Below are 23,609 nucleotides of genomic sequence, written 5' to 3'. Positions count from 1 at the left end.
CCGAGTACAGCAACACAAGCTGCAGAGCAAACCTTTGGGGGAGACGTGGACTCCCCAGAAGGCCTGCACCCCACCTCGTACGGCGCCCATGTGCTTGCCCTGGGCCTGGCTGCACAGCGACAGGAGCCGGGTCCTGAGTGCGGGCGTGACGGCCACACAGAGCAGCTCTAAGGGACCAAGTGACAGGATTCAAACCTTTTCCATATCAGGCAGAGTGTCAACAAAACGCTCACAGAAAACAAAGGGACAAAATCCTCCAGACAGTGTTTCCCGCTGCCTGTTTAATGAGATACACGGAGTATAATCTTGAACAGCTGACTTGTATTTTTCAGACAAAAGTCCAAGTTGTCTCCTTAGGACGCCCGTTCTGTGAGTCAGTCCCTCTCCCTGACAGCAGACCAAGTTTCACGATCACAGGGAAACGTGAACACGGGAGAAATGGCGGCAGCTCTGGAGTTTCAGCCACATTTTTGCAGACAGGCAATGTTCTTGGTAATCTTTCCAATACTCAGATAAAAGGAAATACCGTGAGTGTGTTTTAAGTAAAGCAATTTACAAATAAAAGTTCCCGTCCCTGCCTGAAAACCAGCCCTATGACTCTATTAACTCACCACTGCTGCCCACACATGCTGTCCGAGGCCAATGGGAAACCCTTTCTATTGACAAGCATTTGAAACGCACTCAGACTTAATCGACTGACAATAGGAACAGCACGGAGACGTCACCTGGTTCTAAGCTGTCATCTTTAAATACGTATATTCTTATTGACTTCAGAGAGAGAGAAACATCAATGATGAGAACCACTGATCGGCTGCCTCCTATAGGCCCCACACTGGGATCGAGCACGCAACCTGGGCATGTGCCCAACTGGGAATCGAACCCTGATCTCCATAGTTCAATGCTCAACCCCTGAGCCACATCGCCTGGGCTAAGCTGTCATTTTAAAGTATTTACAGCTCAGCTCTCTAGGGACTGAGGGTACAACACTCAGAGCCTCGCCTCTCACCCGTGAAGCAAGCACCAGGCGCCTTCCAGGCCAGCCTCCTCCCTTCAGGCTTCAGGGAAGACCCTCCGCCAGCCTGAGCAGCGTTCAGACAGGACAGAGCCCAGCCTAGCGGCCTGTCGGTCAGGCGCCACTGTGGGCGCAAGGCCGCACCCCGCGGGGTGGCGCAGGCACCCACTTCTTTCTGCCACGCAGTTTCCTCATCTAGAACAGGAGAGAATGATGATGATTCCTCAGCTCCCCTCTGGGTGTAACCTTATGAAATTCTACTCGCAGTGGATTCTGGGATGCTCCAATCCCTACCAGTGTTTAATAGGGAAATCTTATCACAATCTAAATCTCACAGGCTTATATTTAAAGGTTTTCCTTGCTGAAACCCTTACAATTATTTTCTCAACTCCTGGACTCAGAACTGTTTTAGAAGCAAATACTATCACTTCCCTACAAAGTAGCATCGTCTCTCCCCGCCCCTCACCCCCCCCCCCACACAACTGAGAACTTTCTAGCAATATACCAATTTCATTTGAAACAATCTTGAAGAATCTTATTCTTTCGATCTTTTTTTCTCTATTCACCAGCAAAAACCAGCACAACTGCACATCATTTATCTCATGACTGCAGGGAATTCTATTCAGTCCAGCAAATCCTTCTGTAGCCTCAAGTCACCGAGCTTTAACTGCCTCAAAGACACCAACTGATCCTAGAGATCCTAGTACGTTCTCGGTAAACCTCGCTCTTCCTTTAAACTGCCTGTATCTGTGTGAAAAGCACAACCTACTTTTAATGTAAGTCCCTGGCAACTGAACTGAGCGAGTTACAGCACGAGGCCCCTCCCAGAGCGCCGCCTCCAGCTGGGTGTGCGAACCGCCAGCCATGTGTGCAAACGTCCAGCTGAGCCGTGTGTGCAAACGTCCAGCTGAGCCGTGTGTGCAAACGTCCAGCTGAGCCGTGTGTGCAAACCGCCAGCCATGTGTGCAAACTTCCAGCTGAGCCGTGTGTGCAAACCTCCAGCTGAGCTGTGTGTGCAAACCAGCAGGCCTGCGGAGGAGCACCTGCCTCTGCGCCTCTGCCCGCAAGCTTCCCCCATGGGCGTCCCTGCCAGGCGACGGGCACTGGCCCCAGAGAGACCGTACACACCACCCTCTACAGAATCAAACCTTCAGACGGTAAAAGGAAAAGGCGGTGGGGCCTGGGCACTGGGAGCGATGTCTGCGCCGCGCAGGAGCGTGAGGTGTGCGCACCGCCCAGAGGAAACGCTCAGCACAACTGGCGACTGGGGCAGTGGCTGCTGCTGAAGGTGAATGAGTCACGGGAACAAGAAATACGCTGTTTTGCCTCTTGTCTTATCTTTGCGCGATAACAGCACTTAGGTCGCTAGGTAAGGGCATGGGGCGGGGGGCCTGCAGGGAGGGGCTGCGCTCAGCCCTACACGAGTGTCACCCCAGGAAGCGTCACCCCGGACAGCCTCTGGCTCGGGCGGCCTCCTGCCATGTCGGGGATCGGAGGGGACGGGGACGCCTCTCCGGCTGACACCTGCCGTCCTAGGTACTGAGCACAAAATCGTCGCGACTCCTGCCCAATCCCCAAGCCGGTCCAAAGGGAAGCGGCAACCACGGGCTTTAAACGGCTTCGATGTGTCCCGGTTCCGTACTGTCCTACTTTCACCGCGAAAAGGGCGAAGCTGGTTCACACATGACCTCTAACCCCGGGCAGGAAACGCGAGCGCTCGGCGGCCTCCGTTGCGACATCTTGGTCCCCTCGTCACGAAATGACCGGCCAACAGCAAGGCGGCTCCGTGGGTCCGAGGGACGCCGATCTCACGAGGAGGACACAACAGCGTGGGCGCGCCGAGACCCGTCCGGGGCGTCTGCGCCCTGCAGAGCTGCAGGTTGGCCGGCTGCCGGCCGCTCCACCGAGACCCCGCGCCGAGGCCGCCCGCCGGCCAAGTGTCAACACAGCGGAGCCCGGGCCCTGGCCCAGGGCCCGGCCGTACGAGGGGGTCCGCGTCAGTCTGACCGGCGGGCGGCGAGGGGCGTAGAGCGGCGGGCGCGCGGCTCCCCGGCCCGTGGGCGCCCACCCGCCCCGGCGACCCTCCGGCAGCACCCGGAGACGCACTGCCCGCTCGGGGCTGGGCCCGGCCCGTCCTCCCGCCCCTCTCCGCCCCGACCCCGGCCCTCACCGGCGCGCCTCAGGGCGGCCGTGGCTCGCGCCGGCCCCCGCCCGGCTCCTCCGCAGTCCCAGGTGCCAGCCCTTCAGGAGCCGCGGGCGCCAGCCGGCCCGGCAGTTAAGACGAGCGCAGATGCGGCAGCCGCTGCAGCCATCTTGGCACATCCGGCTCCGGTCGCCCGGGCCGCCGCGCCGCCGACGTGTCCGGCCGCGACGTCAACGCGCGCCACGCCCGCCCGCCACGCCACCAGTCCCGCCCCTCGCAGCTGTTCTAACGCCCCGCCCCCGCCCCGCCCCCTTCTGTTAGACCCGCCCCCAGGAGCTGCTCAGGTGACGCGACGCTCCGCCCCTTGGCCCGCCCTTCCCCGGCGTTCTGTCCTTCACCGCGCAGCCCTTCATCCCGCTCCTGGTCTCCGCCCATCCCTTCGCCACGCCCCATATTAACCCCGCCCCTTGCTCTCCACCTTCCTTGGCCCATCCTTGGCCCCGCCCCAGCCTGCGTCCAATCCTTCACTGCCGCATCCCTTGGCCCCGCCCCCGACGGCGTCCAATCCTTCAACGCCCCATTCTTTAGTTCCGGCCCTTGGCCCCGCCCTCCGCCTCATCCAGTCCTCCAACGCCCATCTCTTCGCCCCGCCTCTAGCCCACCTGCCTGGGAGGGCGCGCGGGGGGCCGCTCCTAAACGTCGCCCCGGTTACGCTGACTCTGTCTCGCAGCCTTTCTCGTTGTAGGATGTGTGAATAGTAGGGATTCTTCAATCAGACTTGAAGGAAGAATCAGTCCTGGAGGACTGATGCCAGCAGGTGCACCTGCCGAGAACTGCTTTCTGCTGAGCGGAGAATCCGAGCGGTGCTCTGGCGCAGGCGCGTTCTTCCCATTCGGTCGTTGGACTCGAAGGCCGGTAGACTGGCGGGAGGCGACGGCGCATGCGCTGACCCGCGGCGGAGTGCGCGTGCGCACCTCGAGCCGCCGGCGGTTGCCTGGTTACGGCTATCGCGTCTCCGATTTCCAGTTCTGCCGGTGACGTTGGTTTCTGTCCACACTAGTTCTCGCGAAGCAATGCCCGCCTGCTCCACAGAGCCTTAGAAGGGCAGGCACCGCCGGTCCCCAATCCACAGGCTGCGTCGAAGCCCCACTGCCCACCTGTGCGCGCCTCGGGGTCAGTCGTCCTGTCGGCTCCCAGCCGCGCCGTCCGCCTAGCCCAGGCCCCATCCTCCCTGGCTCGGCGGCCACCTCCACCGGCCCCTGTGCGCGTGTCCCATGCACACACTCAATCCTGTCCGGACGTTGGGCGCGCAGTCCCCAGTTCCTCTCTTGCCTGCCTAATGCCTCTCGAGAGCCCAGCCGGGTCCCCTAAACCGCGGAGCCCCGTGGATGAAGGCTCCAACGGCTGAGTGGATATTTGTGTTGAATGAGCGCGACCCTCTAGGTACGGAACGACAGGTTAAGCTTCTGGGCCCCAATCTCCTGCTCCTCCCGTGGCTGCTGCCTCGTCCTGGCACCATCAGAGCCCTCCATGGAGGATCTTAGGGAAGAAGGGTGCTGCCATTTGTATCTCCCTTTTCCCGATGAGAGAAGGGAGGCCGGACCCACTCACCTGCACTCCTGCCTGGCAGGGATAGGCAAGGGCAGCAGCCGCCCCACTGACCAGCCTCTTCCGGAGGCAGGAAGGGTCGCCAGTGTCCCTGTCTGGCAGCGCCCGATGGCCGAGCTCTCCGTGCTGCTGCTGCTACTGCCACAGGGGCTGCCACGCCGCCTGGGGTGGGAAGGCACCCCGGTCACCCGTGGGACCCAGAGGCCAGGAAAGAAGGAAGGAGTGTGGTTGGGCTGTTTGTTTGCTGTGACGCTGGCGAGGGAGCAGCCACGCTGTCAGAGCCCAGGCGGGTGTGGGGAGAGTTTCAGGCCGTCTGACGTGGCCGCTCCGCTAAGCTAACATTTGCCTGGCGGAAAGCAAGTTCTCGGTCTGTCTCAACACAGGGCTGGGGACTCCTGGTGGAACGCAATCCCGGGCCCGGGCCCTTGATCCGCTTCCTCCTGGTGGTCACGGTGCTCCGCAGCCGCTCTGTCCCAACAGAACACTGGGCGGAGGGGTGTCCTGGCCAGCCCTCCGCCTGACAGGCTGCACCTTCCGTCCTGGGCGCTGAGGCTGGGGGGAGAGGGGGACCCGGCGGCCTGGAGAGAGGAAGGGCAGCCTCCACGAGACAGGGCTGGCTGAACGGTCCAGGTGAAAGCACTGACTATCCCGGGCTCGGGCCCAAGAGCTGGAGCCCAGACCTGCCCCTCTGGTGTTCGGAGGAGCCCGTGGTGGCCCAGGGGGGACTCTAACTTGGAGAGACCATAAGCTGCAGAAACCACCCTCATGGGCAAAGGAAAGACTCCGGGGCCCTGGGGCAGGGCTGGTAAAGAGGTAGCAGGTGCTGACTCCTGTGGGGCGACTTTAAGGAAAGCTGTGAGCCCAGCGTTGGCATGAGGGGCCTTGGGCTCTCTTCCCCTTCCCTCCTCCTCCCGCCACGCCTTCCCATGGAGGCCGCCTCTGTTTCTCAGCTGTTTGCAGCCTTGGGTGGGGGGCGGGTCCTGAGGCCCAAGGCCGAGCCATCAAGCCTCTGGGCCAAGAGCCCCCAAGTCAAGAGCCTCTGCTCTAAAGCCCAGCCTGCTGCCTGGAGGCCGTGTGCCCTTTGCCAGCTTCCCGACCTCCCTCAGCACCAGCCCGGGGGGCAGGAAAGGCTGGCGTTCAGACCAGGCCAAGCAGGTCACACTCGCTGCCTGAGCGAGGGCATGCGGCCCGCCCGCCGCGCGTCTGACCTGCTTGAGGGGGACAGGAGGGGGGCGCTGTTGATGCATACACGGGGACCACAGGCATGACCTGGAACTGTGTGGGTGACTGTGGTGTGCCTAGGAGGTGTGCTGCCATGAGAGCCATCCTTCCCTTTGCCTGCAATGTCCACTCCTCAGTGGACGTGTCGCCCCTCCCTGAGGCCCCCTAGGTGGACGAGAACCAGCTGCAGAGTCGTAGCTGAGTCCAAGGGCCAAGTTGTAGCTCCTCCCCCAAAGTTCCAGGACGGAGTTATTGTCCCCGTACCCAGCCCGTAGGGCCGCACCCTTGCCAGGACAATGGGCAGAGGCTGTGCCAGAGAACCCGGCTGACCTTCCCATGGTTACGCCAGCCGGCCTCCCCCATGGGTCCGTCCGTCCAAGGAGACCACCACTGAGCCTTGGGCAGGGGTGAGCGGAACCTCCATGGGCTCCAAGAGCGAAGTACGCGCTGGAGTGCCAAGAGCTCATAATAAATTCTGATTACACGTTGAAATGATAATATTTTGGATAGTTTGACTTCAAATGTAGCAACTAGAAAGTGTGGCTCAGTGGTTGGTGTCGACCCAAGCACCAAACACATGCCCGGGTTTCGGCTTCATCCCCAGTAGGGGGCGTGCAGGAGGCAGCCAATCAATGTTCTCCCGTGGATGTTTCTATCCCTCCCTCCCTCTCCTTTCCTAGCTCTCTAAAAAAAAATCAATAAAAACATTTTATATTTTAAAATCCCTCAGTGGCTGGCATTGCATTTGTACTGGACAGTGTGGGTCTACTGAGCACGGGGCTTACTGGGGCTGTGGCGCTGGCTCTCTCCTGACCACCAGCCAGCCAAGTGGTCCTCAGAGGAGCCCTCGGGGTGGGGGTGGGGTGCCATCTCAGGCCACTCCCCCCCCCCTGCTCCACCCTGTACCCCCCCCCCCCCACGCGCATGAAGCAGCTGCATTAACTGGTTTGTAGGTAGTTGTAGAGCAGGCCTGCTCCATGCCAGGCACCCGCTCAGCCCCTGGCCTGCACCTTCCGTCCTGGGCGCTGAGGCTGGGTGGAGGGGGACCTACCCGGCTTAGCGACCTGGAGAGAGGAAGGGCTGCCTCCATGAGACAGGGCTGGCTGAACGGTCCAGGCGAAGGCCTATAGGGTCCCCCAGGGGGGTGAGCTGGCAGGGAGGGCTTCCTAAGGAGGTGAGAGCTGCAGAGGCCGGGATAAGGGGCAGGGGTGGGAGTCACCCTGGGCTGGTGGTGGAGGGGCTTGGGGTTAGTGTGTCCTGTGGATTTGAGCATCCGGTCCCTGTCGGTGTGCGGGGGCCTGTGGTAGGCATCCAGGCAGAGTGTGAGAAGCGTGTGCAGGCCGGGCTGTGAGGCCAGCACCGTGAGGCCGTCCCCGGCTCCTGGGGGCCCTGCAGGAGCAAGTCCACAGCAGGCGAGTGAGCGCCATTGCGGCTGGCTTGACAGATGTCACCACAGTCCGAGGTGCGTTAGTGTGAGCGTGGCCCCCTCTCCGGTGCAGCCTCTGGGCATGGCCCTGTCCCAGGGGCCTTCCTTTCTGAACCGCTGTGCCAAGTGCCAAGCATCTAAGTCCCTTAAATAAGCGGCAGGGACAGGCGCCCATTCTGCACCCGGGGGCGCCACAGAGCCGCAGGCGACTGCGTGGTGGCCCCTGAGCTGCAGCGAGGCCCCCGGCCTCCTGCCCCAAACTGTTCGCGCACATTCACGCCCCAGGCCCTGCTGGGAACTGGGGGGGCGGCGGGTCAGACAGCCCTGGCCTTCACCCCTGCGGAGCACGAACACCGGACAGCGGCCGGGCCTGGGTCCCCCCGCGGGGGGTGGGACGGGGCAGTGATGGGAGGGGACGAGCATTTGCAGCCAAAGCTGGCAGAAGCTCCTGCAGCGGCTGGGACGGACACCCGGAAAGCGGGGCTCGGCTGGGGGTTTGCACTGGGCCCTGCGGGCCCTGCGGGGGATCTCACATCTGAAAGCGAAGGCAGCTTCTGGGCTTGTCAGACAGGACTGCCGCCACCGCCAGGCCTCCCCGGGCTCTCCGCACGGCACCAGCGAGAGCCGAGAGCCGGGAGCTGGGCAGGTGTCCTTGGGGCCCCTGGGCGAGCAGTGAGGCGGCTGGGCCAGACTGGGGGGTGGGGGGAGCTGACCCCCGGATGACCCTCCTGCCAGCTGCGCCCGCAGCCCCCGGCCACACACCAGCCCGGGGAGCAAACAGCGTGGGAAGGCGAGCGTCCTGAGCGCCGGTGGTGACGTCACAGGCGCGGACTTGGCAGCTGGGGTGGAGGCTGTGGTTCGGAAGAGAAAGGGCCCCGGTGCCACTGGGCAGAGCGCCAACAGCTGCAGGTTGCCAAGTGCCAGGCTGGCAGGGACATTAACTCCTGGCCGTGACCTTGGCAGCTTCCTCCCTGAGCATGCTTCCTTGTCTGAAAAGCGACAGGCTGAGTGGCATAGGCCCCCCAGACCCCCAGACCTCCACGGGAAGGTGACCCCTCAACTGGTCATGAGAACATGGACCCAGAGTCCCTGGGCCCGGCCGTCACCGACCTCTGAGCCTCAGCTCCCTGGGCTGTCCAGTGGGATAATGGCAGCGTCACAGGAGGCGGCCCTGAGTGGCCGGTGAGGTGCTGACTAAACCGACTCACCTGGCCAGGTAGGCAGAAGGCCCCGGGAACCACCGGCTCGCCCAGGGCGCACTGGCGGGGCGCGGCCAGCAGGGGGCGGCAGACACCGCCTCTGAGCGGTCAGGCCGGGCCGGCAAGTCGTCGCCCCGCTGGCGGCTCCGGGGAGCTGGCCGCAGGGACACCCGGCTCCCTCCGGATCTGGCCCCGGGGCTGTAGGGGGAGGTGTTAGGCTCCTCCTCATTACCTGACTGCGCCCTGGGGGGGCATTCATTTCTAGGCCCCCCAGGAATGGGGGCGGGGTGCTGAGAGCAGTGGCTCCTCGCCTCCCTTCATTCTTCACACGAGGCCCTCGCCTTACCTTCACTGCCTCCGGAAAGACCCAGCTCCAGACCCAGCCACGTGCGGAGGTGCCCGGGGACCTCGACCTTCAACACGTTGACCTGGGAGACCCAGCTCAGCCCATAAGATGCTCCTCAGTCGGGGGTCTTGGCTGAGCTCAGCCCCGAGGGAGCGCCCGTGTCTTCCCTGGGAGGTGCCTGGTGAGGGGCAGGGGTCCTTCTGAGGGGGGCCCTGTTTAGTTCCTCACACCCCGGCCCTTGGCAGCCTGCCCTGTGGGCGGGGCCGGGTGTCCAGCGCCCAGTTTAAATGGCAGAGGGGGCGTCATCGCCTCTGCAGGGGCTCCATTAACTTGGGGGAGCAGAGAGGTCCCCAAGGCCAAGGGCCCCTCCCCGGGCCCATCCTGCTACATCTGTGGGAGCGCCACACCCTGAATGAAATTCCTGGAAGGTCCAATGCTCCTAGCTCCTTCTCTTTTGAATGAGCTTGTTGAGGCGAAATTCGCAGAGTCTAACCTTGGACGCTCGTGCACATTGTAATCAGACCTGGATCGCCCTCACGCGGCCCGATGGGTCCGGCCGCCTCACCCCCGGAGTTCCAAAGACACTATGCTGTCTGTGCGCTCTGAGAAACAGCACCGACGGGGACACACGGAAGAGGTCGATGACGGACAGAGAAGTCCCAAGGTCCATGACAGCCCTGGACGCCCAGGGGGGCCGATGTTCTAGGCCAGTGGTTCTCAACCTTCCTAATGCCGCGGCCCCTTAATACAGTTCCTCATGTTGTGGTGACCCCCAGTCTCATTGTGACAAATTGAACATAATTAAAGCATAGTGATTCATCACAAAAACAATATGGAATTATATATGTGTTTTCTGATGGTCTTAGGCCACCCCTGTGAAAGGGTCGTTCGACCGCCAAAGGGGTGGCGACCCACAGGCTGAGAACCGCTGGTTTAGATCGTCACCCGACTGGACGAGGCCCACCCCGAGGAGGGAGGGCCATCTGCTTTGCTCCGTCCACCTGTTCAAAGGTGAATCTCGTCCAGACACTCTCACATTTGGTCGAATGGCCCAGCCAAGTTGACACAAAATTCACCCTCCCTGGGTGGATGGACCACACTGTCCCCCCGCCCACCACCCCCCTTAACCCCCCGTCAGCTGAGGGCACCAGGGCTGGGCCCACCTCTCAGCTGACGTGAACGGTGCTGCTGTAAACACGGACTTGGGTCCGTTTTGCTTCTCCTGGGTGCACACCTAGGAGTGGGATTTGGGGTGCTGAGAGCTTGGGCAGAACTCAGGCTGAACCCGTCCCTCTGAAAGGTGGGCCACGGAACCTCATTTCATTTCCTGGAGCCGCTTGTCCCACCCACGCATCACAGGGCCAGCACGTCGGTCGGGCGGAGGCATCCAGACGCAGTGAGGAGCCTTGGCCAGTGTGGCCCAGTGGGTAGAGCATCAGCCTGCGGACTGAAGGGTCCCGGGTTCGATCCCAGTCAAGGGCACGTACCTCGGTGGCAGGCTCGTTCCCCGGGCCTGACCGTGTGGGAGGCAACCGAGCTACGTGTCTCCCTCGCATCGATGTTCCTCTCTGACTCTCCCCTCCCTTCTTCTCCCTCTAAAAATGATGGAAAAATATCCTTGGATGAAGATTAACAAAACGACAAAGCATCAGGCTTTACTCATCTTTCAAAAAAACCCCCAAAACCAAGACAAATGCAGTGAGGAGGCTGGGCTCACACCTGTGCTTGGGTGGGGAGTCGGGGCAGGAGGCAGGGCCCAGCCGGAGGGGCCAGCAGATCCTAACCTGCGTGGCGTCCCCCTGCCTGGGCGAGGGCCAGCAGGAGGGAGGAGGGAGGCCCACGAGGGCAGCTGGTCCTGCTCAGCGTCCCAAGTAAATGGTGCCCCCGAGCCAGCACCCCTCGGCTCTCAGGACCTTCCAGTCACCCCCCCAGCGCCCGCCTGCCACCCCAGGCTTGGTCCGCGGTGCCTTCGCTCCTCTGTGGCCAACAGGATGGGAGAACCTACAGCCTCGTGTCACCCCAGTCCCCCTGGATGGGGCTGCATGTGCCCTGCTCTGCCGTGTCCCCACCCTCCCCTGGGGGCGGGGGCTGGCCGGGCAGATGCGGGGACCCTGGGACTTCTGGACACAGCAGGGCCACAGGCCAGGGCGGGCGTCTCTCCATCGCTCTCCTGTCAGAAGAGGCGGAGGGATTCGGGGTGCCTGCCCTCCCTGCCTCCCCCGCCCTCCCCGAAAGTGAGCGAACAGCATGGCCAAGTTTAGGAAAATCTGGGTGTTATCAGTATCGTCTTTATTGCAAATCAGTTAACAAAAAAAAGATGAAAAAAAATACATCATTTTATCACCTACAGTTTTGCATGTCGTTAACTTTTACAAAAGATTCCATTTTCTGTAAACTACACTCTATTTTATAAAACAGTAAGAATCAACATCTTAGGATGCGTCTGCTCACACCCACAAGGGATGGTACAGCGTCGCCCCTGGCGGGGCCGGAGGAGCTGCGGAGGCGGCGGGCGCCCCCTCCCGGGGCTCAGGCTCGCTCAGGAGCTGCGGGGCCGCTGCAGGTCAAGGCCAGGGTGCGAGGGGGACCCATTCCGACACCCCCTCCCCAGCATGACCCCACGGGCGTGTTCACTCAGATTTCTTAAACAAAATCCACCTTTGAAAACTATGTACAGACTTTTCTTTTGCCACAGTCTTGACATTGCAAGACTCTGCTCCTTCCCCGGACACACGACCCCCAGAGCAGACTCCTGTTGTCCCCCGGGACCAGCGGCCCTGCACACCCAGGCCGGACACAGCTCGGTTTTCCAAACCTCGGTGGAGGGTGCTCTGAGCCGAGCCCCAGCCCGGCAGCGCCAGGGCCTTCCCCGGGGCCTGGAAGACGTGCGCGGAGGTGCCCGGGCGTGGGCGGTGCGGCACAGGCCGCATCTTTCCCCACAAAAGGGTAGGGTCCCTCCACGCGGGCCCAGGGGGTGCCACGCAGCCACGCCTGACCTCACACTACGCGGCGATGAACGCCAAGGCCCGGGCGGGGCCCAGGAGCTTCCGGAAGGAACAAGACCGGGCAAGACCCATGAGCAACTACATAACACTGACCCTGAAACAAAGATTCACGATCGGTGCCCCAAACGCACACGGCACCCCAGAACACGCCGTCAGAAGCCTGTTCTCAAAAAGTCCACGGACAAGCACCCACACGTACAACCCACTTCCCTTCGCTTTCCCACTTTAGATGCAAATCTCCCCACGTGCGGAGGTGGGGGGTTTGCCTCCGACTCTAGATTCGGGGCACGGGGGTTTCTGGGGGAATCGCACAGGCCCAGGCCTCCGCAAGAGCTTTTTGGACGACGCTGGCTCCAACCTCCCTGCTCCAACATTATTTCTTTTTTGGATTTTGAAAAAAATCAATAAATAAATGGCATGTATAAATCATGAATCTTTGTTCATGTGTTTTACTAATACGTAACTATTTTTTCCCTACGGAGGGAAGTCATGGCTGAGAACTACTTAGCTTCCTGGGAGAGAGAACACAATGCATATAAATAAAAAGGCAGTGTTTCCATGTGAGACAAAAGTACATAAATAAATACTAAAAAAGTTCAACTCTCTGTCCTCTTATTTTGTATAAAAACATGTTTCTTAAAAAAAAAATAAGCTCCTTTGGTCGGCCCGGTGTCCGCGGAGTGCCGGGCGAATGCCCCAGCAGGGCCTGGGGAAGGAAGGTAGTCCCGTGGCCGGGACGCATGGCCCCGTGGCCAGAAAAGTGTGGCCCCGTGGCCAGAAGTGTGGCTCTGTGGCCAGCTCTTTACTTGAACGCCTCCGGGATGTGGGCGATCTGGGACTGCGTGCTGGTGGGCGGGCTGGAGATGCCCTCGGACCAATCGGAGATGTTGGAGTGGGGGGAAGAGCTGGACCACTGGTCGGGGGACTCGGGGGACGGGGTGAGGAAGGGGTGCTCGGGCACCTGCAGCTGGTGGCTGGGGGTGTTGTCCACGGGCGAGGAGGAGCAGCTGTGCTGGGAGGGCGGCGTCAGGAACTGGGCGGTGGCCATGGGCGGGCCCAGCGAGGACGGCAGCGCCGTGGGCAGGGCCTGGCTGTCCTGGGGCAGGATGGTGTGCGCCGCCAGGCCGGGGCCCAGCGGCTGCACGTCCGCCTGGCTCGGCTCCCCGCCCAGGAAGCTCCGGCCCAGGTGCCCGCTGGTGGCCGAGCTCACGCCCAGGTGCGGCGGGGGCGGCGGCAGGTTCTGCTGCTGCTGGATGCTCGGCGGCTGCTGCATCTGGAGGTTCTGCGGCAGCTGCTGCACCTGCTGCTGCACCTGCTGGGGCTGGACCAGGTGGGGCTGGGTGGCCAGCCGCGTGCTGGGCAGGGCCTGGTAGCTCAGCATCTGGGACAGGGTGGAGGCAGAGAGGCCGCCGTGCAGCGGGCCCATCACGCCGTGCTGGAGGGCGGGAGCCTGCGTGCTCAGCGAGCCGGGCGCCACGTTCCCGCGCAGGGGGTTGTACTGATTGGGCACCAGGCCGTTCTGCAGCCGGGACAGCCACTCACACTGGCTGTTCAAGCCCGTGGTCCCGCCCATGGTGAAATTCACAGCCCCGCTGCCGCCGGTCCCCAGGACTGGGCCGGTACTGGAGGCCACGGGCAGGTGGGAGAGGCGTGGCGGCCCCGCCTCGAAGGCCAGCCGGCCACCTCCACCCAGGGCTGCCATCTCGGGCTTGGCCGCCACTCCCAGGTGGCCCATGCCCAGGTGGGTGTCGGGCATGCCCGGCAGGTGGTTGAGGGGCACAGACGGAGACGGCTGGAAGGGGGAGGGCAGGAGGGGCGGCGAGGCCACGTCTGACAGGTAGCCGTGGGGCGACTCGAGGGAGTCCACGGGCGACAGCACACTGGAGCTGTCCAGCAGGCAGGCCTTGCCGTCCTGCGCCTTCTTCCGCCGCGCTCTGAGGTCCCGGGCCTCCTTGCCGCCGGCCAGGCCCTTGGTGCTGGGCTTGCGTGCCTTCTTGCCCGGCACGGCCGGCTTGAGGTTGCCCAGGTAGCCGTTGGGCGAGCAGAGCGGGGGCGACAGGGTGGGCGCGCCGCCCAGGGCGCCGTGCAGCGGCGGGCTGCGCACCAGGCTGTGCTCGTCCAGCAGCCGCACGATGTCGTGGTGCATGCGCTCCTGCGCGATGTCCCGCGGCAGCCGGTCCATGTGGTCCGTGATGTCCCGGTTGGCGAAGTGGTCCAGCAGCACCTTGGCCGTCTCGTAGCTGCCCTCGCGGGCGGCCAGGAACAGGGGCGTCTCCTCCTGGGAACACGGGCAGAGACGGGGAGGGTCACCCTCAGCCGTGCCCCGCCACCAGAGGGACCCGCGGTCTGACCCCACCTGTCGGGGAGGGGTCTCTTTTGTCCTGACCTGGCCCCCTACCAGTGCCTACCCTGACCAAGTCTTCTTTTTCTTTTAAAACATATTTTTATTGGTTTCAGAGAGAAGAGAGGAGGAGAGAGATATAGGAACATCAACGATGAGAGAGAATCATGGGTCGGCTGCCTCCTACAGGCCCCCTACTGGGGATCGAGCCTGCAGCCTGGGCATATTCCTTGACCGGGAATCGAACCCTGACCTTCTGGTTCATAGGTAGATGCTCAACCACTGAGCACACGGGCTGGGCTGACCAAGTCTTAAAAACAAAGCCTTACACACGCCTGAGCCCGCCCGGAGCTGGTCTGTGGGGTTACACGCTCTGAATCGGGAGGGTTTACCTTTGTGGGGTCACAGACCCCATGGGAATTCTCACTGTGGCCTCTCCCCCCGAAAGCTGCACAGACGCAAACGCAATAGCCTGATGCCCTGTGCCCAGTCCCTGCGTCTGAGGCCCAGGCTGCCCAGTGCCCACGCGGGGACTCAGGAGCTGTGCTCACCAGCGCCCCCTAGTGCCCGACACCGCTGGTGCAGGTTCAGGACACCAGGGGGTCAGACTGGAGCTGGGAGAAGCGTTTCTTGGCTGCAGGGGAGACTGGCATGGTGGGTGAGAGGGTGGGTTCACCAGCAGGAAGGCAGCCACTCACCTTACCTCTGGGGCCACTCATTCCCTGAGCCCCCCACCCCCACTCGGGTTCCAGCTCAACCCACACCGTCTAGGTCACCCTGCCCTGCCCAGTGGCGGGGGGGTGGGAGGGGCAGAAGGTCAGGTCCAGGTCACTCCTGTGCTGGGACCAATGCCCTGCTGGGCGGTAGCCCTGTGCGTGGGAAGGCCCAGTGAGCACAGGTCGATGAAGGAAGGGCGGCACCGAGCTATGGGGTCTGCGTCTACCGTGTGCCAGCTCTCAGGGCCCCCCGCCCCCCCGCCCAGGGCCCCCCGTCCCCACACCCAGGGCCCCCCCACACCCAGGCCCCCCCCCCGCCCACCTTGTTGTTCTGCATGTCCTTGTTGGCCCCGTTTTTCAGGAGCACGAGTGCGGCCTCCACGTTGTTCACGGCGGCGGCCCAGTGCAGGGCGGACTTGCCTGCGTGGGAGGCAGAGGCAGAGGGTTGGCTGGGGCCGAGCAGGGGCCGAGCAGGGGCCGCGCCCGTCCCCACGGCCCGCGCTGCGCCGGCTTACCCAGGTCGTCCACGGCGTTGACGTCGGCGTGCGAGTTGATGAGGTCCTCCAGCATGCCCTCCACCGCCAGGCGCGCGGCCAGGATCAGCGGCGTGGTGCCGTCGTGCATGCGGGCGTCCAGGTCCGTGGCTCGGTTCCGGATCAGGATCTGGGCGACAGGGAAGGTCTCAGGCTGGGGGAAGTGGAGCCCAAGGCCCTCTTGGGGTCGGAGGAGCCCCAGCAAGATTGGAAGGTCATGGTGTGAGAAGGCGGGGGGAGGGGCAGGACTCCGCCAGCAGCTGCTGGGGGCATGGGGTCAGGCTGGGACGCAGGCGGTGCTGCCCACAGACCAGCCCCTTGGTGACCACACGTGGCCTTGGCGCCGAGGCCGGAGCCACGCTCAGAACTGCTGGGCTCTGCTACCTCCAGCCAGGCTCACGGGACCCTGGGGGCAGCCCGTCAGACGCTGGCCCCCCAGGGCTCAGGCCAGAAGGGTGATCGCTGTTGGCTGGCAGGTGGAAAGAGCTGGGCACCACGCAGCGAACAGGACGAGCCTCGTTCCTGCAATGCGGCCGCGAGAATGTGTCTCTAAGTGCCTAAAAGGCGGCACTGCACCCGCAGCCAGAGCCGGCCCTGGGCTCCTCAGCATGGTCCCTGTTCAACTACGCTCAGTTCCCAACCTGTGCTTCCTGCAGGGAAACAGGCTGAACACGGTGACATCAGCAGCTCTGCGGTGACCGCTTGGCTTCTGCCCCTCCCACCTGCCCATCCGTGCAGGGCAGGGCTGCCCAGAGCCGGTCACACACCGGGGGGCTGGCAGGCGGCTGACAGGAGCCTCTGCCAGGGACGCTGCCCGGAGCCCCAGGCATCTAACCCCCCAACTCCAGCCCGTCCTGGGCTTCCCAGCAAGGCCAGCTCCCAGGGGGGCAGGCAGGAAGCCGCAGGCTCCAAGCCCTTCACGCGGCCACAGGCTGTGCCTCTGGCCAAGGCCGAGGCGGAGGAGCAAGGCATGGGGGGCCCCGCGGTGGGAGGGGGCCTGGCCGGGTCGGGGTGAGGAGGCCCCGACCCGCAGGTCCCTGGGGCTCCTGCGGACCTTCCCCAGCCTGGTTTCCCTGCGAGGATGACGCGTGGGGTTCGAGGCCCCCCCGGCCTTGTGCCTGGCTCAGGCTAAGACACCAGCTATCCCTGCTCAGGCCACGCTTGGGGCCAGGGCTGCAGGGTCCAGGTGACCGGAGGTGCCGGCCCGGCCCAGAACACTGGGCGAGGGGGGCGGAGCAGCTGCCCACCTGGAAGACGCCCTGTGCATCGGCGGACACGGCCGCGTGCAGGGGGGTGCGGCCCATGTTGTCCTGGATGTTGGCGTCGGCGCTGGCCTCCAGCAGGCGCTTGGCCGCATCGGAGCGCGAGTAGCGGGCGGCCAGATGCAGGGCCGTCTCTCCGGTGCGGTCGGTCTGGTTGTGCAGGCTGGCGCCCTGGTAGATGAAGTCCGAGATGACGGCCGGGGCGTCCTCCTCCTCCTCGCTGTTGCCCGTCTCCAGGCCCCCTCCGCTGCAGGAGGCGATCATGAGGGGTGTGAAGCCGTCTGTGGGGGGGACAGGAGTGGGTGGTCAGGAAGGCCGGCCCCGCAGCGGCCCTGGGCAGCGTGACGGGCTCCTGGCTGGTGGAGACAGCCGGTGAGGACATGTGGCCCTGCACCCGGGGCCCGGGTGCCACCAAGATCAATCCGAGCTTCCTAGGGACAGAGCCAAGTCCCAGGGCCAAGCGACCTGTGGGCAACAGACCTGCGGCTCTGCTTACGGCCTGCGAGGTCTTCACCCACAACCGCCCAGAGAAAGACGGCGTGAAAACGCAGTCAGGGCCCGGCCGGCGGGGCTCAGGGTTGAGCATCAACCTAGGAACCAGGAGGTCACAGTTCGATTCCCGGTCAGAACACAGGCCCGTGTTGGGGCTCCATCCCCAGTGTGAGGCGTGCAGGAGGCAGCCGATCCATGATTCTCTCTCATCAGTGATGTTTCTCTCTCCTGTCCTCTCTCTAAAATGAATAAAAACAGATAAATTTTTTTTAAGTTCAATGGCATATGTCATTTAAAAAAATATTTTTACTGATTTCAGAGAGGAAGGGAGAGGAAAAGATAGAAACGTCACTGATGAGAGAGAATCATGGATCGATTGCCTCCTGCATGTCCCACACTGGGGATAGAGCCCACAACCTGGGCCTTTGCCGTGACCAGGAATCGAACCCTGACCTCCTGGTCCATAGGTCAAGCACCGAGCCACACCGGCCGGGCAAAACATATAAAAAATGTAAAAATCAAAACGCAGCCAGGAAACCACCACCAGGTGCCTCAGAGGAAGCACTGCGGGAGAAGAACCCTATTTCCCGGGCAGAGCGGGCTGGGGGTCAGCCAGGAGGCGGCCGGGCGGACTGAGCGCCCCGCCTCCTCGACCTTCAGAATATTGACCCCAGGGCTCAGGGGCGGAGGCAGGTGGGCTCCGGCCGGGGAAGCGCAGGCTTCGCACTCACCGGGCCCGCGGACGTTGACGTCCATGCAGTCGGCGTCGGCCTCGCCCTGGGGCGGCGTGGGTGCCATGGCGGACACCCGCAGGTCGGCGGCGTCCAGGTGCTGCTGCGTCCACTGCCGGTGGTCCGTCTGGTCATCCAGCTCGGGATGCACCACCGGCTCCTCGAACTGCGGCGGGGCCAAGCAGAGAGCCAGGCCAGGTCACACCAGGCCGGCGGGCGGCGGGGGGGCACACGCCCAGGGGGGCCCCGAGCCCCGACTCACCCGGAACTTCTTGGTCTCCAGGTCCTCGTCGCCCCACTCGTTCTGATTGTCATCTATGAGGGCGCCGTCCGAGGAGTTCTTCAGGGGCCTGCGGGGGCGGGAGGGGGCAGCGGGGCTGAGCAGGGCTCCCCGGGGAACCCTGAGGCGCTGGCGATGCCAGTCTGCAGGCGTCCGCCTCCCTCACGCCCCCGGGAGCCACGGCCGCGTCCACTCACTTGAGGCCCACGGAGTCCTCGCCGAGGGGCTCGCGCCGCTTCTTCTTGCTGGCCTCCGACACCTTGAAGCCCTCGGGGAACCAGAGCTGGCCATGCTGCCGCCGGCGCTGGCGCGACAGGAGCACGCCGCAGCCCCCGAAGCAGAGCAGCACGAAGGCGGCCACGGCCACGTACATGAAGTGCAGCGGTGGGGGCGGGGGCGGCTCCACCGTCTCACCTGCGGGCAGAGCGGCCGGCGGGCGCCCGGGCATCAGGCTGTGGCTCCGCGGCAGGCCGGCGGCCGGGGGCAGCGGACTGGCTCCGTGGCCGGCCGGGCGCCTCCTCCCCAGCTCTCCTCCATCCCGCCCCTCGAAATAAGGTCATTTCCACGCGATTAATCAGAATTGCAAACTATCGCTAAACTCTCTCCTGCACCAGCCCCGCGTCGGGCGGCCTCACTTTCCGCTCCTCAAGGAGGGATTAGCCCGCTCGGAATGGCCGCGCTCACGCTGAGCTGTTAAGACAAAGGATTTACGGGGATTTCCGAGATACAAACTTCAACTCTTCACATGACATCGATCAATGCCTCCCCCCCTCGCTCCCCTTTTTAAAAAGCTGTAATGATTTTGAAATAATACCCAACAAAGAAAACCGGGGGGAGGGTGGGGAGAGGATGAAGTGCCCCTTTCCGGCAGATGCGCTTGTCCCCCAGGCCGGCCCCACCGGCAGCCGCCACTCCGGGAGGGAAGATGTGCCAGGCAGAAATTTCCAGAAAAGGGCTCCCCGCACTCTGGAGGGCACGGCACCCGTCCGTGGGCGGCAAGCGACACGGGCAGCAAGCGCGCCGTGGGGGGAGCTGGGCCCCGACCCCTCCCGGGGCCTCGGGGCGATGGCGGGCGCGGGTGGCACTCACTCTGCACGGCCTCGATCTTGTAGGGGATGTTGAGGCTGCCCAGCGAGGCGAGCGCGCCCAGGAAGGCGGCCACGTCGGTGGTGCTCTGGAAGCACTGGGAGGAGGCCTGCACGCACTGCCGGTTGTCGATCTCCAGGTAGACGATGGACCTGCGGGACGCGGCCGGGGCTCAGGGCAGGCTCCCCGGCTGTCCACCAGCCGCCCTGGGGACTAGATGGGGCCCTGGTGGTAGCATCCCGAGGGGCCCCGGGGAGACAGGGCCCCAGAGTGCGAGGAGGGGCGGCAGGGAGCCAGGTCTGGGCAGGAAGGGCCCGGAGGAGACGCCCGCAAAGGCCCGCCCACCCAGGCCTGCCACTCGCTGTGGTTCCCTTGGGTGCCAACCCCCCTCCTCCCCATCTCAGCAGGACAGAGACCTCAGGCCGGTCCTCTCCTGGGAGCTGACTGAGCCCCAGGGCGCGGGGCCTCGGGCTCCAGGGCCCTGGGTGGGGATGCTGCCTCTGCCGGGGCCTGTCGGAGCCTCAGGCTCTTTGACCGTCGAGTGGAGGGAACGCTGCTCCAGGGACAGCCCCGAGAGCCACGTGGGGCTCGGCTGGGGTCGCGGCTCACTCACCCGCGGATGTCCATCGGGTCCAGCTCCCGGCGCCAGCGCCCGCCCCCGCCGCCCGGGAGCAGCGCGGCCTTGACCTGGCCGAGCAGGGCACCGGGCGCGGCCCAGCCGTCCGCGTCCACGGAGCGCCTGATGGGGTGCTTGCGCAGCTCCTCCTCGCGGCCGTAGTAGGGGAAGATCATCTGCTGGCCGCTGGCGTCGCGCTTGAAGACCACGTTGGTGTGCAGCAGGCGGCTGAGCTCCCGCAGGAAGCGGAGCGAGTCGTTGCGCAGCTGTGCGGGCGGCATGAGCACCACCACCACCAGCGTGCCGGCCGCCAGGCGCTCGGGCACGTGCTCCGCGCAGTCCAGCCCGTCCCACTCGCACTCGGCCCTGTTGCAGCCCTGGTCGCAGTGGCCGTCGCTGAAGTGGTCCTTGCAGTACTGGTCGTACAGGGGGCTGCGGGCGCGGGGAGGGCGTGCTCAGCCTCCCGCCACCTGCCCCTCCTCCGCCCGCCCGCCCGCTCTGCCCGCCCGCCGGCTCACTTGCACTGGCCCTCGGCGTGCTGGCAGTCAAAGCCGTCGAAGAGGCAGCCGGCCGAGTTGCACTGGCTGTCGCAGTGGCCGTTGCTGAAGTACTTCCAGCACTCCAGCGCCTGCGTGCAGTTCTGCCAGGGGTCGTTGAAGTTGAGGGAGCAGTCGCCGCCGTCCCAGCCGCACGCGTGGTTGTTGCAGCGCACGCTGCACGCCTTGTTGCCCGCCTCCTCGCGGCACTCGGGCAGCTCGCAGGCCTCCTCGATCTGCGGCGGGGCGATGTCCAGGCCGGCGCCGCCCCGGAAGCTGTAGTCCAGGATGTGGCACAGGAGCCCGTTGAACTTGGCGGGGCACAGGCAGCGGTAGTAGGGGCTCTCGGAGGTGGGCTCGCAGGTGCCCTGGTTGTAGCAGGGGTTGCCGCCCACGCAGGGGCTGCTGGCCGGGAACTGGCACTCGGGGCCCGTGAAGGCGCCCAGGCACAGGCAGGTGGGGCTGCGCGGGCCCGAGATGCAGGTGCCGCCGTTCAGGCAGCGCAGGCTGCCGCAGGTGCGTGCGTCGTTCTCGCACGTGGCGCCCTCGAAGCCCTGCGGGGAGAGGGTGGCGCGGGGTCAGACGGCGCTGGCTCGCCAGGTCCCCACCGGGAGAGGGGCCGGCCGCCTTTCCCTGGGCAGCAGAACCCCTTAAAGAGATATTCTGTGGTCTGACCGGGTGGCCCAGGGGTTGAGGATTGATTTAGGAACCAGGAGGTCATGGATGGATTCCCGGTCAGGGCACATGCCCGGGTTGCAGGCTGGATCCCCAGTGGGGGGCGTGCAGGAGGCAGCCGGCCAATGAGTCTCTCCCATCATTGACGTTCCTCTCTCTTCCTCTCCCGCCCTCTCTGAAATCAATAAAAATATATGTTAAAAAAATAAAGAAGTAAAGAGCTCTTTTGTGAACATAAAAAGCTCAGGTTGGCGGGAAGGGCAACGGGACGCACAGGCGAACACACAGGGTTCCCAGGGCCCTGAGAAACAACACCGAAGCCGTGCGTCCCATGGCGGACGCCTCACTCTGCATGTCGGAATCCAGAGCCCGCAGCGCGACACGGGAGCCAGCCTGCGCCCGGGGGAGCGCTGCGGCCTTGACTTAGTAACAAGGCATCGATGTCAGCTCGTCGATAGTAACAGTGTCCACAGTAACAGTGGACCCCCGGACCAAGAACCTAATAGCAGAACTGGGAACCCTATTTTCAGCAGGATTGTTCTGAGAATCTGAAACTGCTCTGGCCCTGGCTGGTGTGGCTCAGTGGATAGCGCGTCGGCCCGCGGACTGAAGGGTCCCAGGTTCTAGCCTGGACAAGGGCACGTACCCGGGTTGCGGGCTCAATCCCAGTGGAGGGCATGCAGGAGGCAGCCGATCAATGATTCTCTCTCGTCATTGATGTTTCTCTCTCTCCCCCTCTCCCTTCCTCTCCCTTCCTCTCTGAAATCAATAAGAAGATATTAAGTAAACAAATAAGTAAATAAATAAAACTGCTCTGCAAGTCAAGTTCACGGACACGAGAGATGACCTCGAGGGGCATGAGGACGGGGGAGGCCTCAGCAGACACGTGTGCAGGGCCAGGCCCTCGGTGCAGGGGGTGTCAGCGGCCACCTGAGGCCAGGGCCCTCCCCGCCCGCCCCGGGCGCGGCACCTACCGCCGGGCACTTGCAGATGAAGCCGCGGGCGGTGTTGGAGGCCACGGCGCAGGTGCCACCGTTCTTGCAGGGCTTCCCCTTGCAGCCGTTGATGACGGACTCGCAGCGGCGCCCTGGGGACGAGCACGGGGGTGAGGCGCGTCCCCCGCAGCCTCGGCCCGCCCCCCGCCCCCCGCCCCCCGCCCGGCCGGGCACCCACCGGTGTGGCCGGGGCGGCACTCGCAGTGGAAGTCGTTGACGCGCTGCACGCAGTTCTGGGTGCCGCGGGCGTCACAGGGGTTGGAGAGACACTCGTTGACGTCGCCCTCGCAGCGCTCGCCCACAAAGCCGGGCAGGCAGGTGCAGGAGTAGCCGCCCACCTGGTCCACGCAGGTGCCGTTGTTGAAGCACTTGGGGCCGCGGGACACGGGATCGATGGGGGGGTTGCAGTCATCCACGTTGATCTCGCAGTGCACGCCTGCAGGGGCGCGGGCGTCAGGGACCCGCACGGCACACGCTGCCCGCTCCCTCCCTGGATGAGCGGCGAGGCGAGGACAGGGACCAACAGGTGCCCGGGCGCGACAGGAGGCTGGCACAGCGGGCTGCCAGGTGCCGGAGGCCTGGCCTGGCTCCCTGTTGGCCCCGCCCCTGCCTTCTGCCCTCAGGAGGCTCTGGCCAGGTCCGGGATGCCTCTAGCTGGGCACAGGGGGCCCGAAGGCCCACTTCCCCTAGACCTCAGCCCCGGTGTGGCGACCCTTACCCTGTGTGCCCCGGGGACAGGAGCACTTGTAGGTGTTGGTGAGGTCGATGCAGGTGCCGCCGTTCTGGCACGGGTGGGACAGGCACTCGTTGATCTCCTCGGAGCAGTTCACCCCGTGGTAGCCGGCCACACACTGTCAGGGAGACGACAAGGGATGAGGCTGTGGCTCTGTGGGTAGCCGGGGTGTGAGCTGCCCGCCCTGCCCCCCGCCCCCGCCGTGCTGACAGAGCCACACAAGCTGCCCTCCTGCCTGGTGAAGCCTTGGGCTCCTCACATCGGGCTGACCTGGAGGCAGACTCTTGTCCAGCTGACCCTGAGAAGGGCTCCCATAAACTAAGTCATGGCCCAGAGCAGAGGCCAGGCCCCATCTCCTGAGAGAGATGTGGGGGTCTCAGGAGGGGTGTCAGGTGAACAAGGGGGAAAAAAATCCTACAGGAGGGAAACCCTGTCCAACTTCTCAGTGCATCTTCTTCTTCCAGCCACTCCCTCCCCCACCCTCGGGACACCTCCTCCAGGCAGTCATCCCTGATTACCCTGGCTCTACCTTCATGGGACTAAAAGGCGTCCGCATCTGCTGGGCTGAGTCTTCCCTACTGAGCTGGCTCCTAACCCAGGGCCCAGCACTCAGTGCCACACCAGACACACCCCTCCCTCCCCTGGGATGGGTC

General features: G+C 64.1%; 2 protein-coding genes across 21 annotated transcripts in view; both read right to left on the bottom strand.

Annotated features, from left to right (window-relative positions):
- The window catches only part of SEC16A (SEC16 homolog A, endoplasmic reticulum export factor), a 33,128-nt gene extending 29,071 nt beyond the window's left edge, over positions 1–4,057 (bottom strand). For 13 of the 18 annotated variants that reach the window (XM_036306810.1, XM_036306814.1, XM_036306812.1 and 10 more), the window contains exon 1: positions 3,183–3,382. The gene's annotated coding sequence lies outside the window, so the exon portion shown is untranslated. Of the gene's footprint in view, positions 1–3,182; positions 3,384–3,817 lie in introns of those variants that run through there. The other 5 variants (XM_036306819.1, XM_036306823.1, XM_036306829.1 and 2 more) reach the window with 3 other exon arrangements.
- Positions 4,058–11,211: 7,154 nt separating this feature from the next.
- Positions 11,212–23,609, bottom strand: part of NOTCH1 (notch receptor 1) — a 46,431-nt gene continuing 34,033 nt past the window's right edge. The window contains exons 22-34 of one of the 3 annotated variants that reach the window (XM_036306807.1): positions 22,942–23,074; positions 22,402–22,659; positions 22,203–22,315; positions 20,536–21,107; positions 20,015–20,449; positions 19,405–19,553; positions 18,513–18,729; positions 18,298–18,385; positions 18,036–18,201; positions 16,798–17,093; positions 15,533–15,680; positions 15,340–15,437; positions 11,212–14,238 (exon numbers count right to left, since the gene is read on the bottom strand). In XM_036306807.1, the coding sequence (XP_036162700.1) occupies positions 12,763–14,238; positions 15,340–15,437; positions 15,533–15,680; positions 16,798–17,093; positions 18,036–18,201; positions 18,298–18,385; positions 18,513–18,729; positions 19,405–19,553; positions 20,015–20,449; positions 20,536–21,107; positions 22,203–22,315; positions 22,402–22,659; positions 22,942–23,074 (4,149 nt within the window). In that variant the 3' untranslated portion in view covers positions 11,212–12,762. The other 2 variants (XM_036306808.1, XM_036306809.1) reach the window with 2 other exon arrangements.

This window comes from Myotis myotis, unplaced genomic scaffold, assembly GCF_014108235.1.
Source record: "Myotis myotis isolate mMyoMyo1 unplaced genomic scaffold, mMyoMyo1.p scaffold_m19_p_44, whole genome shotgun sequence".
NCBI classification, from domain to species: Eukaryota; Metazoa; Chordata; class Mammalia; order Chiroptera; family Vespertilionidae; genus Myotis; species Myotis myotis.
The sequence above is the reverse complement of the archived record's forward strand: the minus strand, read 5'-3'. Positions and strand labels throughout refer to the sequence as shown.